General features: G+C 37.7%; 1 protein-coding gene across 2 annotated transcripts in view; it reads left to right on the top strand.

The window, feature by feature from the left end:
• The window catches only part of LOC111814224, a 69821-nt gene extending 57213 nt beyond the window's left edge, over nucleotides 1-12608 (top strand). For both annotated transcript variants that reach the window (XR_002819265.1, XM_023707122.1), the window contains exon 3: nucleotides 12460-12608. Coding sequence is in view for 1 of the 2 variants with exons in the window: in XM_023707122.1 (XP_023562890.1) it covers nucleotides 12460-12513 (54 nt within the window). In the remaining variant the exon portion in view is untranslated. The remainder of the gene's footprint in view (nucleotides 1-12459) is intronic.
• The last annotated feature ends 2140 nt before the right edge of the window (nucleotides 12609-14748 follow it).

The following is a 14748-nucleotide window of genomic DNA, read 5'->3' as shown; positions in this document are numbered from 1 at the left end:
TGCCAGGGAAGCCTAGGTCTATTTTTAAATTAATTCTATTTATATACTTTCAATATACATAAGGATCATATTCATCATAGGGATTAGTACTTTTATGTAACATATCTTGATTCTTATCTTTTTCCCCTTCCCTTCACCTTCCTTAGGCTCTCTCTCTTTTTTGTTTACACAAGTTTTGTTTCCATTTTTTTCTCTTCTATCTTTTTTCCTTTTTTCTTCCTTCCTATCTTCCTTCTGTTTTCCTGGTTCCCCTTCAAATTTATTATGGTTTATGTCTAGATATCCACCCCCCAAAGCCTCATGCAGTCATAGTGCATGCTTCTAGAGTCTGTGATTGATTTATAGTCCAGTTCTGGGATTATGGATGTGAGTGCTACACTTGCCCTGGGGCAGGTACCCTGCATACAATATAAGGGAGTGATAGAGGCTTGGTCTCTTGCTCCTCCCTTTTGCTTTTGTTGTTTTGCTGTTTTTCACTACTATGAGCTGTTACCCTCTTCCATGTGCTACTTGGCATTGGAGCCAATCAAGTATGGACTGAAACTTCTACAAACTGTGAGCTAAATAAACCTTTCCCTCTTTAATTTTGGGCATTGGGTACATTTTTTTTCTTAGCAATGAGAGAAAAATAGCCAAGACAGAATTTGGTACCAGGAGAAGGGTCATTGCTATGACTGTACCTGACAATATGACTCAAGAGCCTTTGGGAATAGCTTGTGGGAAGAGTTTGGAAAGGTTTGGAGATGTTGCCTGAAAAAGTAGCACTGGCATGCCTTAGGATGTTCTGTGTGGGAGATTCTGATCAGAGCTCAGGAGACCAGAACACTGATAGAAATCCTGCTGATACAGACCAGGCTTAGGAGGGTTGTGATGGAAAGAAGGGTTGCATTGGCTGTTGCACTCCAGATGATGTATGTTATGCCTTGGCAAAAGTTTGTCTACAATTTACTCATGTCCAGAAATTTGGCCTGAGACTAACATTAAGGACAGTGGACTAATTAATCTGGCAGAAAAAGTTTCAAAGCAGTTGACTATTGAGATGGTGGCATGGTAATTGTTAGGGATTTTAGCTAGATTTATGTTGTAAATCAAGAGTAAAGAACACAGCAGGATAATTTAAAATGCTGTGAATTGGGCCAAAAAAGAAGCTGCAGTAAAGCTGTGTATGGCAGTGACAGAGATGAGGAGATCTGGATTACTAAGAAGCAAAAGAGAATAGAAGAGCTGGTCCGAGGGCATCACAAGAAACCGCAAGTCTCCATGCTTTGCAGCTACAAAGCTGCAGAGGTAGATGAGTGCTTTGAGGAAAACGCTGCGGAGCACCATGTTCCAGAATGGATTTTGGACTTTCTTTGTTCCTAATCCTTTGTGTCTTCCTTTTGTACTTTTGAAATGGAAAAGTCTACCTTGTGCCACTGGATGTTGGAAGTGTTTAACTTTCTTTTCATTTGGCAGTGGCTCACAGCTAAGAGTGCCCTACATCTTGGGACTTGGACTTTTTATCAATGATGAAACTGTTAGCATTTTGGAAACTTTTAGAGATAGACTGAAATGCCTTTTTCATAAAGGTGATATGCATGACTCTTTGGTGGGCCAGGGCTGGAATGTTATGGCCTGTGTCCAGATGGCTCCCTGAAAGTCTCCTGCAGTCATGGGAGCATGATTATAGGGTTTCTGACTGATTCATTATCCAATGTTGGTGGGTCTGAGTGCTACACCCACCTGGGGCAGGTAGCCTACATGTAATATAAAGGAGGGAAAGGGGCTTGGTCGCTTGATCCTCCTCTGTTTTTCTCATGTTGCTTTTGCTCTTTTTCATTGCCATGAACTACTGCCCTCTGTCGTCTTTTAGTCTGTGTTGGAGCCAGCCAAATGAGGACTAAAACCTCTACAAAAAGTGAGATAAATAAACCTTTCGCTCTTTAATTTTGCGCACTGGGTACTTTTGTGTCAGCAATAAGAGGAAAAAGTAACAAGCCATTGTTTGAATATTTTCTTCCTACTTCCCAATGTCTATCATTCACTTTGGTTCTTATTTACACTTCTGGCTTGTCACAAAGAGAAATAGTGTGTTATTTAGACGTGTGTCCAATTTATTTCACTCAAAAACACAATCAAGTTACAACCGTTTATCTAAAAATATCTCAAGTTTATCCTTCTTTAGGCAATATGTACTCCATTATATATAAAAAAATGGCATTGCCTTCATCCATTCATCCACTGATGGACATTGAGGCTACTTCCAAGATTTTGCTTTTACAAAGTTGGCTGCTACAAACATGGGTGTGCATATATTGCTGTGGTAAGGATGCTATTAATTCTTTCAGGAAAGTATTAAAAAAGGGAATTGCTGGATCAAATGAAACCTCTAATTTCAGTTTTTTAAAGAATCTCCATACTCTTTTCCATATTGGTTGCATCAGTTTACAATCCCACCAACAGTGGAGAAGGTTTCTTTTTTTCCTACAGCCTCATGAGCACTTGTTTTTGGTCGATTTCTTTTTTTGTTTGTTTGTTTGTTTGTTTTTGTTTTTTGCAGAACCAGGGATTGAACTCAGGCCCTTGCACTTGCCAGGCAAGCACTTATTCTACTGAGCCATCTCCCCGGCCCATTGGTTGATTTCTTAATGATGGCTATTCTTTCTGGACTAAGATGAAATCTCAACGTTGTTTAATTTGCATTTCTCAAATGACAAGTGATGTTGAAAATTTTTTGTTACATTTGCTGTTTGTTCTTTTTATCTGAAAATGTCTGTTCCTTTCAGATGCCCGTTTTTGGATAGGGCTTTTAATTTGGGGGAAGGGTCAGACTTTTTTTAAGTTCTTTATATATTCTGGATATTAGTACTTTGAAGAGCAGCAGGCATTTTTTTTCCACTTTGTAGGCTCTCATCATTCTGTTGGTGATTTCTTTTGCTGTACAAAAGCTTTTTACTAGAATGAGATTCCAGTTGTAATATTTTATGTGCTATCAGATTTTGTTCATGAAGTCTTTGGCTCTATCAGTGTCTCCAAGAGTTCTACCTGTTCTATCTTCCAGCATATTTAGTGTTTCTATTTTAATATTTAGATCTGTGATCTATGTCGATTTTAGTTTAGTGCATGGTGAGAAATACGGATGCAGGTTTAATCTGTGGCATGTGGAACCCCAGTTTTTCTGGCACCATTTATTAAGCAGACTATCTTTCTTTCAAAACATTTGGCCATTTGTCAAAGATAAAGTAGCTGAGAGTGTTTAGAGTGTGTTTATATCTTCTATTTTGTTCCATTCATCTTCAGGATGGGTTTGCTTATTTGTTTTATTTGGTTCTATTTTGGGTTTTGCCAGTACCATGGTGTTTTTATCATGATAGATCATGTTATTTTTTTTTTCTATATTTGGGACATGGTCTACAGGGTCTCACTATTTAGATCAGACTCGTATGATTCTCCTGTTTTCAGCTTCCCAAGTGCTGGGATTACAGGTGTATGCCACCACACCCAGTCTCAATTGCCTTCTCAGTGCATCCCCCAAGTGGGCCTGGCACAGCATGCTGGGGATTGAACCCCGGCCATTGTGCACTGCTTAAGCAGGTGCTTAAGGCCACTGAGCTATGAGGCTGGCCCTCATATGTCATATTTTTATCATGACATTTACAGCATAATGTCAAGTCAAAGATTGTGATACCCCTTGTTGCTTTGAAAGGCCTTTGTTGCTCTGAAATAGCTTTTTTTTACTCAAGTCTCATCTGGTTCCAAATGAATTTTAGGAATTTTTTTTTTAATAGTTCTGTGAGGTATGCTGTTGGCATTCTTATCAGGACTGCATTAAGTCTGCGTAATAGTTTTGGAAATAGGGGCCGGCCAAATAGCTCAACAGATTAAAGCACCTGCAAGCAGGCGCAGGGGCCAGGGCTTCAATCCCTGGGCCTGCCATGCCGGCCCCACCCCCAGGGCTTGCTGAGACAGCAATTGAGACTGGGCGTGGTAGCACACGCCTGTAATCCCAGCTCTTGGGAAGCTGTAAACAGACAGATCATTACAAGTCTGATCTAGTAGTGAGACCATAAATACCCTGTAGATCCTTCCCTAAAATACAAAAAAAAAAAAAAAAAAAAAAAAAACCAGTTTTGGAAATGTGGCCATTTTCACTATAGGGGTTCTGCCTTTCCAAGAACAAGGGATATCTTTGCATTTTCTGTTATCCACTTTGATCTTTTTTCAGAGTACAGTAGTTTTCTACATAAAGGTCTTTTACTTCCTTTGTTAGATTAATTCCCAAGTATTTCATTTTGCTTAATGCTATTGCAAAAGGTGTTGTTTTGCTAATTTCTCTCTCATTGTGTTTCTTATTTGTGTAGATGGGTGCTATTGACTTTGAGTGTTGACTTTGTACCATGCTACACTATTGAAATTTGGTTATTAAATCTTGGAGTTTTGGGGGTCTTTTGGGGAGAGTGTCATGTCACCTATAAATAATAACTAAACTTCCTTTTTTGTGTGCAGTACCAGGGATTGAACTCAGGACCTTGTGCTTGCCAGGCTTAATTTCTTCCTTTTCTTTTTTTGTAGTTATTTCTTTGTTTTGTCTAATTGCTGTGGCTAATATTCCCAGAACTATATTGAGTAGGAGAAGTGATAGGGGTGCCCTTGTCTTGTTCCTGATTTTTAGAACGATAGCTTTCAGGTTTTGATCATGTAGTATGATGTTGGCTGTTGGTTTGTCATAGATGGCTTTCATGAGCTTGAGATAAAGTCCATGTATTCTGATTTTCTGTATGTGTTTTTATTTTTTATTTATTTATTTATTTTTATTTTTGTGACTGGCTTAGCCTGCCCTGGGGGTGGTGCCTGTGCAGCATGTGGTGCCAGGGATTGAATCACAGTCCCTGTGGTTGCCTAAGCTTGCTTAAGCAGGTACTTTAGACCACTGAGTTATCTGGCCAGCCCCATTTTTTTTTATTTTAAAGAGAATAAAGTATAATCAATCAAACATTAGAAATAATACAGAATTTCAAAAACCAAGATGATAGGAATTAACAATGGTTGTTATATTGCACATGATTTATCTTCCAAATAGTTGCTGTACAGTTTTTATCATGAATGACTATTTTATTTTTATTTTTATTTTTATTTATGTATGTCTATGTGGCCAGCTGAGCCCACCAGGGGGCGGGGCTGGCTGGCATGTGGTGCTGAGGTATTGAACCATGGTCCCTGTGCTTTGCTAAGCTTGTTCTAAGTAGGTGCTTTAGACCACTGAGCCATCTCACCAGCCCCCATGAATGACTATTGTACTTTGTCAAGAGCTTTTTCTGCATCTATTGAGATCATCATGTGACTTTTGTTTTTGGCTCTATTGATATGATGAATTACATTTGGTTATTTGTATATGGTAAACATCCTTGCATTCCTGGGATGAATCCCACTTGATCATGGTGTATAATCTTTTTGATGATTTGCTACATTCTTTTTGCTAGTATCTTGTGGAGGCTTTTTGCATCTGTGTTCATTAAGGTGATTTTGCCTGTAGTTCTCTGTTTGGATTGAGTCTCTGGTTGTGGTGTCAGGGTAATACTTGCATCTAGAAATGAATTAGGGAGTATAGTTTCCCTTCAAATATCATTAAAGTATTAAAAGAGTATTAAATCTTTGAATTTCTTGTAGAATTCAGCCATGAATCCATCAGGACCTGGGCTTTTCATTGTTGCAAAATTTTAATTACATTTTGAGTTGCACTGACTGATACTGGATTAATTCAAAATTTTTATATCTTATTAATTCAACTTTCATAATTTATACATATCTAGGAATTTTCCCTTTTCTTCTATGTTTTCCATCCTAGGAGAGTAAGGATTTTCAAAGCTGAAAGTAAAGATCTGAATTTCTACAATATCGGCAGTGATGTCACCCTTTTTTTTCCTCATTGCATAAATTTGAGTCTTTCCTTTTTTGATAAGATTGGCTAGGGATTTACCAATTTTATTCTTTCAAAGAACAAACTCTTCAATTCATTCTTTGTATTTCTGCTCTTAATAATTTCCTTGCTTCTACAGGCTTTAGGCTTGACTTGCTCTTCTTTTTTTAGAAGCTTTAGGTTCAACATTAAGTTTTTTAATTTGAGCTCACTTGATGTGAGAATTAACCACTAAAAGTTCCCTAGTACCATTGCTTTCACTGTATTCCATAAGTTCTGGTGTGCTGTATTATTATCATTTAATAGTAGAAACTTCCTAATTTCTTCTGTGACCTATTATTTGTTCTGGAGAATGTTATTTAATTCCTCTGTGTTTATGAAGTTTTTGTGATTTCTTTGATTTTTAATTTTATTGCACTATGATCTGAGAATATGCATAGGATAATTTCTTTCCTAAATTTACTGTGTTGCTTATATGCAGTATATTGTTGAATGTTGTTTTTTGATTCATTCTGTCATTCTTTATTTCTGGGGTTTTTTTTCCATTCTTTGTTTTTGAATGGTGAATTTATGGTTACAACTGTTACTTATTGACTTATCCTTGTTATATTATCTTCCTGTTGTTGGTTCCCTTTTTTCCTTCTATTTAATTGCTTGCCTTGCCTGATGGATTCAATCTACTGGGATTAATAGAATTTTTATTTTCATTGTCTTTTTCTAGAATATTGTTCAAAACTTTTTGGAGTTCTATTTTCATGTTCATGAATTTCTTTAGGTGCTCTTTGTCATTGAAGTATCTTATTTCTCTATAAATTTTGAAAGCTACCTTCTTGGGGTGCAGCAATGTGGGTTAGAATTTGTTTTCCTTTAGGGTTGGAAATACTTCACTGCAAGCTCTCCTTGACTTAAGGGTTTGGGTGGAAAAGTCTACTGTGATTGTAATGGGCTTTCTTTTATAACTGGTTTGCTTCTTTTCTTTATCAGCTTTTAATATTCTATTTTTATGTTGAATTTCTGTAATCTTAATCTTATATGACTTGGTGTAGCTTTTTCTGAACATTGATAATCATGGATAAAGAGTTTTGTATGCCTCACTTAAGTGTATGTCAAATTCTTTCTCTGTTTTCTGCCATTACTTCTATGAACAGGTTTTTTTCTTTTCTCCTTTGTGCTACATTCTGATGTTCTTATAGACTCTGACTAATCTTATGATAGTCTTCTTTATTATTATCTAGCAGCTCTTGGATTGATTTTTTTTTTATCCCTTTGCTATTTTTAAGAATTCTTTCATTTGATGACCACTGTCTTCTAGATCTGGTAGTCTGTCTTCTAAATCTGATATTCTGTCCTTGCATTGGTTGATTTTGTTGCATATACTTTCAATAGAATTTTTCATCTCTTGGATATCTGTTAAAATTTTTCTCATGGAGTCCATTTCTTTCCTCTGTTGGGCATTCATGGTTTCTATCACTTTCTTAAGCTCCTGTATTTTTAAAATTTTTTATCTACTCAGAATTCCATAAAACCATGTCCTTCATTATGGTCATCATCTCTTTAGTTACCTGTGAAACTATTTCTGATTTGATTTTTTTAGAGCCTCGTTTATCTGTGTTGTTACTTCTGCTCCTTCCATTTCAGAATGTCCAGCTGGGTGGCTTTTAATTTCTTCTACCTCATTTCCTCATGAGTTTGCTGCAGTATGTTTCCATATATTTTCATTTTCTATTTTTAAAAAATTGTTCTTTCCTGTGGGTGCTTGTAAATTTCTCAGGGTAGATAGCTAGCTTTTGTTGTTGGTATCAAGACCTCCATAGGAAATTACTACTTCTCAGAAATTCCTTCCAGACATAGGTGGATTTTGGCTTTTGAGTCTGTGTTAAGATCCTGCTTCTTCATATTATTAGACATGAAAAGTTGCTGCCTACTTGGCTTACCACCCAGTTCATTGGTGCTGGACTGTGGTATTGTTTAAGACCCTCAGACAACCTCAGTATTGGGATACAAGGAAGAGCAATTGATCACAATGATGTCCCCTTGGTACAATAATACAATCAGTGATATCAATAGTATCAAGTATAGCTTAGAAAATGACACAAAGTGGTAAGTATTAATTTGCCACTTTAAACCATGGGTACAAGATTTAGAGTTATATAACAAAATCTAAAACAAATCTGAAAATTATATATAGTAAATAGCCCCTCAGTACCGTGGTTTACCTTCAGAGGAGAACATTTTAATGAGACAAGAATAAAAAGTAGAGAAAAAGGGAAGAGAAACAGTTTAGAAGCAAGGCTAAAGGACAAATGAAGATTACCCAAGTTTTAAAAACCCGGTGAGAAAAAAATAAATAAATAAAAATAAAAACCTAGAGAGGAATAGAGGAAGACAGGAGGGAAAGAAAAAAGGAAAAGACCTAAACAAGACAAAAAAAATTTAAAACAATGTTGACACTCATGAAGAAAACAACACACAAGACAAGCTAGATTTTGGAGTGATCTTTCTGGGTCCTGTTATGTGGGAGCTAAATAAGCACTTCTCATAAAGCCCCAGGTGTGGGTGAGAAAAATTGTGGAGTGCGTAGAGAATAGCAGAGGGCTGAGCATGTGCTTTGCAGTGTGGTGGTCAGCTACTGCATAGAAGTAGGTTGTGGTGTCCCACAAAACACTGGAGGAGGGGCTCACTGAACAAGTGAGCCAGGAAACAGTGTTGAAAATAGGAAGAGGTAGTTAGCAACTCTGCATGGAGCAGGCAAGAGGTGGTTCACATATCATCTATTTTATAAGCTACAGTAATGCTTTTAGACTATTAGGATGTTTCAAGACACTAAGAAGCACTTTGAAAATAATGAGTCCTATAGTAGCTACCAGTGTAGTGTAGCTTTGCAAAGGGCCTTGAATTGCCGGGCACAGTTTATGTACTAAGAGAATCATTATATCCAGTAAATGTTTTATCTTAGGAGAGGGGGATCGCCATTAGCACCACATAGGCAAAGAGTTGAGCCTTGTACTGCATGGTTGGTAAGAGCACTGTGATAACTGGGCAGCAAGAGGAGCGCTGTGAGGAGCAGCAGCAGTACTGTGTCTGAGCTGTCCTTCACTCCATTACATGCATTACATGCACTGTTTAAAACTCTGCATTTCCATGATTATCAACATCTTTTTCATTATAGTTTGTAACTAAAGGAGAGGAAGCTAATATGTCTTTATGATTTTGTAGCAACACTCTTTGCCATTGCCAGGATTTGTAAAATGAACCTGTGTCAGGCTCTCAAGACTGAATAAATGAAAGCTTAAAAAGGTTATTTGCCCTTTGAAATGATAAAGAATGGAGGATGATGGACACACTTTGAATCAGCCCCGTAATACAGCTTTAGTGTGTGTGTGTGTGTGTGTGTGTGTGTGTGTGCTTGCGCGTGTGTATACCTTTTATTCGGATTTTAGGTAAACATACTAAAAGGGGAGAGTGGTGGGGGATGTGTAAGGGAAGTTGAAAGTTATTCCTTCTTAGTCAAGGAGAAAGGTAATTTAAGTTTCTCCAGTTCAAGGACATTCATTATGGAAAGCCACAGGCGAAGAACATAAAAAACCAACTCTGCATTGGATTACTCACTGCGGGACCCATGGTACTGTGTTAATGTTTTAGATGAGATTCTGCTGCTGTGAGTAAATAACCATTTGCAGCTGTCATTCTGTAAAGCCTTGTACTCTGAAATTTACTGCTCTCTGCCTTAAAAGGTTGCACATAAACACTTTTGGAAAATGTCATTGTAATTCAGTAACTATTGGAGTTAATTTTTAAACACTTTTGTTTTGCAGAATTTGAAGCCTATATCCCTTTGTATTTCTTCTACCATATTTACTCTAGCATCAGAATCTTGCCATCTATCCTGTCTTACGTTAGACTAGAAGCACCCTGAGATTAAGGGCAGCGTTTTGTCACTACACTGTTGTCATACCTGGTAGAGTGCCTGATCTCTTGCTGGTCTCCTGTGACTTCCTTGGCCAGTGACTTTTTCAGAGTTTGCTTTCATAACTCCCCTGATGAAAGTAGATGATGGTGTTACCCACCATCAGAGAACTGAAAACCCAGTTTCTCAGGGCACAGTCTCCAGAAACAGATTACAGGAAAAGGAGGAAACAATAGCAAAGCAAAGAGTTCTGCAATAACTATCACAGTAGCTTTGAAACCTGGATTGCATTCCTATTCCTTTTCTGTCCTGAATAAATTCCTTAGTGAGACAGCAAAGCACACTTGCAGTTTGGGCTGTAGTATGGGACAAAGTATAACAACTGTACCAATGGGGTTTCCGGTGCTTACTTACTATCTCTTCACCGCAGGTTTATTTTCTTTCTGATAATGGCCTCTTGTACTGATTCCTGGTATTCATTTGTCAAAACCCTAACTTTGGTTTTCAATGCTCAACTTCACTGTTAGAGAAACAGATTTAATGTAAGATATATAAATATGTAAGAATTTACAAGACAACTCACAATGGCTACCCATAGTCACCTATGGTGGAGCCCCAGTAGGTTTTCGTACATGCTGGAGATTCAAAGGATCCAGCCAAAGGCCTGGAGTTCACTGTAGCATCCCATGCAAATCCATATCAGGAGGCTGAAGGTTTTATGCTGTAAGCCAACAGGGGATGTTCAAGGTGAGAGTGAACCCTGAAACTGCACCAAAGAAACAAGAGCCGTCCTTCCTCATCTCCCTTTTATTCCACCCAGGATACAACCCTGTTGGTTGCTGTCACTTACACCCAGGCTGGGTCTTCTGTCTTCAGTAAACCCCCTCAGCCACAGCGAGAAATATGCCGATCCAATTTCTGCAGGTGTTTCTTACTCTAGTTGACAGGATCAGTGAACACAACTTCTGTCTGCCAACAAATATTTCTGGTTAAGCTGTTGATTCCTTTTCTTTGAATTTCTATCTTGCTTTATCTTCCCCTCTGACTGACTGAACTTCCTTGTTAAACTTTAAAATTGTATTGAATGTTTTTGTAGAGTAAGTATTTCACTACTTTTACATCATGACTTGTGTGGTAATTTGAGTTCATATGAATGGAAGGAACTTTTTAAACAAGATTTTATGGTTAAAGCTTTTTTTTTTTTTTTGGTTAAAGCTTTTTTAAAAAAAAAACTTTTGAATAATATGCTTTCTACCAAATAGTAGAATATTTTTTCAAATGGTAGAATAAAAACTGTTTTACTCATTGGAGTGTAAAGTCCTGGCTCTTTCACTTACTGTTTGTGGTGGGCATATTATTAATCTTCCTGTGTCTCTCTTACCTGTCACACGGGGGGGGGGGGTTGCATATTCACATAATTGTGGCAAAACAGTGACATAATATATGTACAGCACTGGTAACAGTGCCCAGCACATAATAAACACTCAGTAAAAAAAAATATCTGCAGTAGTGCCACCTTGTGGTTGGCACCTTGTTCATAGTCAGTCCTTGTTGACTTGAACAGGATGAGTTCACTTTTCCCTGGATTAGATAAGAATAAGGAAGTTACAGCTGGATTAGGATGCAGCTGGTGGAAAAACAGTGTACTGGGTTTTTGCTATGTGCCAGTATTGGGGACACAACTTGAACAAGAAAAGCAAAGCTCTCTGCCCTTAGGGGGTATATATTCCAGTGTGACTATAGAAAAGCATACAGCAAAGAAAGTAACTATAAACTGTAAACTGTTGAGAGAGAAAAAAGGGCTGGAAATGGAGCAAGCAGTTTGTGTAACTTATCTGAGATAAGTAGGAAAGGCCTCCCCAGGGGAGGAGGGTTTAACCAAAGACCAAAGTCTGACAGGGCACCAGCCCAGCTGACAGGGCTGAGGGAGCAAGCCCAGGCCTGAGCACAGGCCCTGAGGCAGGAGGTGCAGGAAAGCCCGTGGCTCAGGTAAGCTAGGAATTTACAGGCTGTCCTCCAGGCTCAGATTGCAGTAGTGCTGACAGTTCTTAAGAAAGGGTAAGAAGTAGGAAACGCTGCGCTGAAGTAGACATCTGAGACAGAGAAACAAAGCAGAGGGGTGTGGGAAGGAATGCAGGGGAGAGCAGACGTGGTCTGGGACCTGAGTGCTCTCTTACCGCGGTGGTAGACGTGGACAGTGCTGCTGGCCCGCAGTTGGACTGGCCAGTGACCTGCGAGAGTAGATGGCTTCTTTATGCTGTGTCATTACCTTGTTGGGCACAAGAGCGCTTCCGCTGGGTTGGCGAGTGCTGTGCCTCAGCTGCCAGTGTGTCACTTTGCACCTCAGCAGGAGGAAACACAAGTGATGCTCCACTAGGTGACTGCAGGAGCTCTTGTTTCCAAAGCATTTCAGAGTTTGTGTGCGTGTGTGCATGCGTGTGTGTGTGTGTGTGTGTGTGTGAGAGAGAGAGAGAGAGAGAGAGAGAGAGAGAGAGAGAAATTTTAATTTATAGTCATCATTACTCCTGTAAGCATGAGTTGGAAAACATTACATTTCTATAAAATTAGCCTGATGCCTTAAACTTAAGTTCTCTAGTCTAAATGTGAAACTTAAGTGTTGTCTTTTCAGTAATGACTCTGTCTTTTTTTTTTCCAGGCTTCCTTCAGGATTTCACCCATCCTTACAGTCTCTCTGAGAAAGCCTGACTGAACTTCCTTGTTAAATTTTAAAATTGTGTTGAATGTTTTTGTAGAGTATTTCATTACTTTTACATCATGACCTATATGGTAATTTGAGCTCATATGAATGGAAAGAACTTTTAAACAAGATTTTATGGTTAAAGTTTTTTTTTAAAAAAAAAAAAACCCTTTTGAATAATATTCTTTCTACCTATTTTTTCAAATTTCATATTTTCCTCTTTGAACAAAATGTGATATAAATATAATATGCAAGCATCTGACATATGAATTTATATATGGCTTGAAGGCTGGAGGCTATCCCCTATTACTATGTGTGAAATTATTTTCTCATCATTGTTACCAGGCAACAAATAAATATTCTAATATTGTTTATTATTGCAAAAGCATTCCACAATTCAAAAGCTTTCTGGCAATAGTAAATACAAAATAACTATAGATATTATTAGAATCTGTTAGTGAAATTTTTGCTGAATCAAAGATTTTTTTTAAATATATTACTTTTCACACCCATTCATGATTTTTAAAAATCCCACAGAAAATTGGAATAGATGGTCTTTACCACAATCTGATAATAGCTGTCTATGACAAACCAACAGCCAACATTATACTGAATGGACAAAACCTGAATACTTTCACCCTCAAAATCTGGAACAAGACAAGGATGTTCACTCTGATTCAACATAGTCCTGGAAATTTTAGCCAGAGCAATTAGAAAGAAATGAATGGAATAAAGATAGGAAAGAAAGAGTTATGTTATCATTCTTTCCAGATGACATAATGCTCTACCTCATAAACTCTACTAGAAAACTGCTAGATTTAATAATCCAATTCAGTAGCATAGCTAGGTATGAAGTCAACACTCAAAAATCAGTAGCATTTCTGTATATGAAAATTAGGGAAAAAAACCTTTCACAATAGCATAAAAAATGAAATTCCTGAGAATCAATCTAATGAAGAATTGAAAACTGCGGTACTCAGAAAAAGAAAATTGAGAATATCAGAAAATGGAAAGATATCCCCTTGCTTTGGTGTAGAAAAAACCATGGGCATATGCACAAAACTATTGTACAGATTTAATTCCATACTGATCAATTCTCTAATTTCTCACAGAATTAGAGAAAACTATTCTAAAATTCATTTGGAACCAGAAATGACCTAGACTAGCAAAGGCAATTCTGGACAACAAAGAAAAGGTAGGCATCACAATCTCTGACTTGAAATTATACTATAAAGCTACCATAATTAAAACAAAAACAAAAGCCTCATGTAGTACTAGAAAAAACAAAAAAGACCCAAAGATCAGTGGAACAGATAAAAGATGCAGGAACAACTCCAGATATACTCAACTACCTTATCTTTGACAAAGTTACCAAATATTCACTAGAAGAAAGATAGCCTCTTTAATCATTGATTCTGGAAAAACCAGCTTTGCACGTACCAAAGATTAAAATTGGACCCGTATCTTTCACCATGCACTAAACTAAATTCAAAATGGATCAAAGATATAAATACTAAAATAGAAACATTAAATCTGCTAGATGATAGAATAGGTAAAATTATTGAAAACATTGGTGTAGACAAAGACTTTATGAATGAAACCATGATTGCATAGGAACTATCACAAAGAATCAACAACTGGTATCTCATCTTATTAAAATTATTTTGCACAGCAAGTGAAACCACCAACAGAGTGAAGGGACAACCCACAGTGTGGGAAAAAATGTTTGCCATCTGTTCCTCAGATGAAGACTTACTATATATATTACACATAAAGAACTAAAGAAAAATCAGACCTACCAATTTTAAAGACCCAGTCCACAAATGGGCCTCTGAGATGAATACACACATCTCAGATGAACAAATACAAACAGCAAATAAATACATGAGAAAATGTTCAACATCACTGGTCATTCAAGAGATGTAAATTAGGGGCCGGCCTTACATCTTGCTTAGGCAGACGCAGGGGCCAGAGGCTCTGTCCCAGGCCTGCTGTGCTTGCTCCACCCCCAGGCACGCTGAGACATTGAATAAGACTGGGCGTGGTGGCGCGTGCCTGTAATCCAAGCACTTGGGAGGCTGAAAAACAGGAAGGATCTCTACAAGTCTGATCTGTGCAGTGAGACCCTGCAGACTCTGTACTAAATACATTTTTTTTTCAAAAAAACACACAAGAGAAATTAAAACAACACTGAGATTCCATCTCACCCAAGAGGGAATGACTACTATATTCAATTATCTGTCCAGT

The sequence above is a fragment of the Octodon degus genome, unplaced genomic scaffold, assembly GCF_000260255.1.
Source record: "Octodon degus isolate 3935 unplaced genomic scaffold, OctDeg1.0 scaffold00281, whole genome shotgun sequence".
NCBI classification, from domain to species: domain Eukaryota; kingdom Metazoa; phylum Chordata; class Mammalia; order Rodentia; family Octodontidae; genus Octodon; species Octodon degus.
The sequence above is the reverse complement of the archived record's forward strand: the minus strand, read 5'-3'. Positions and strand labels throughout refer to the sequence as shown.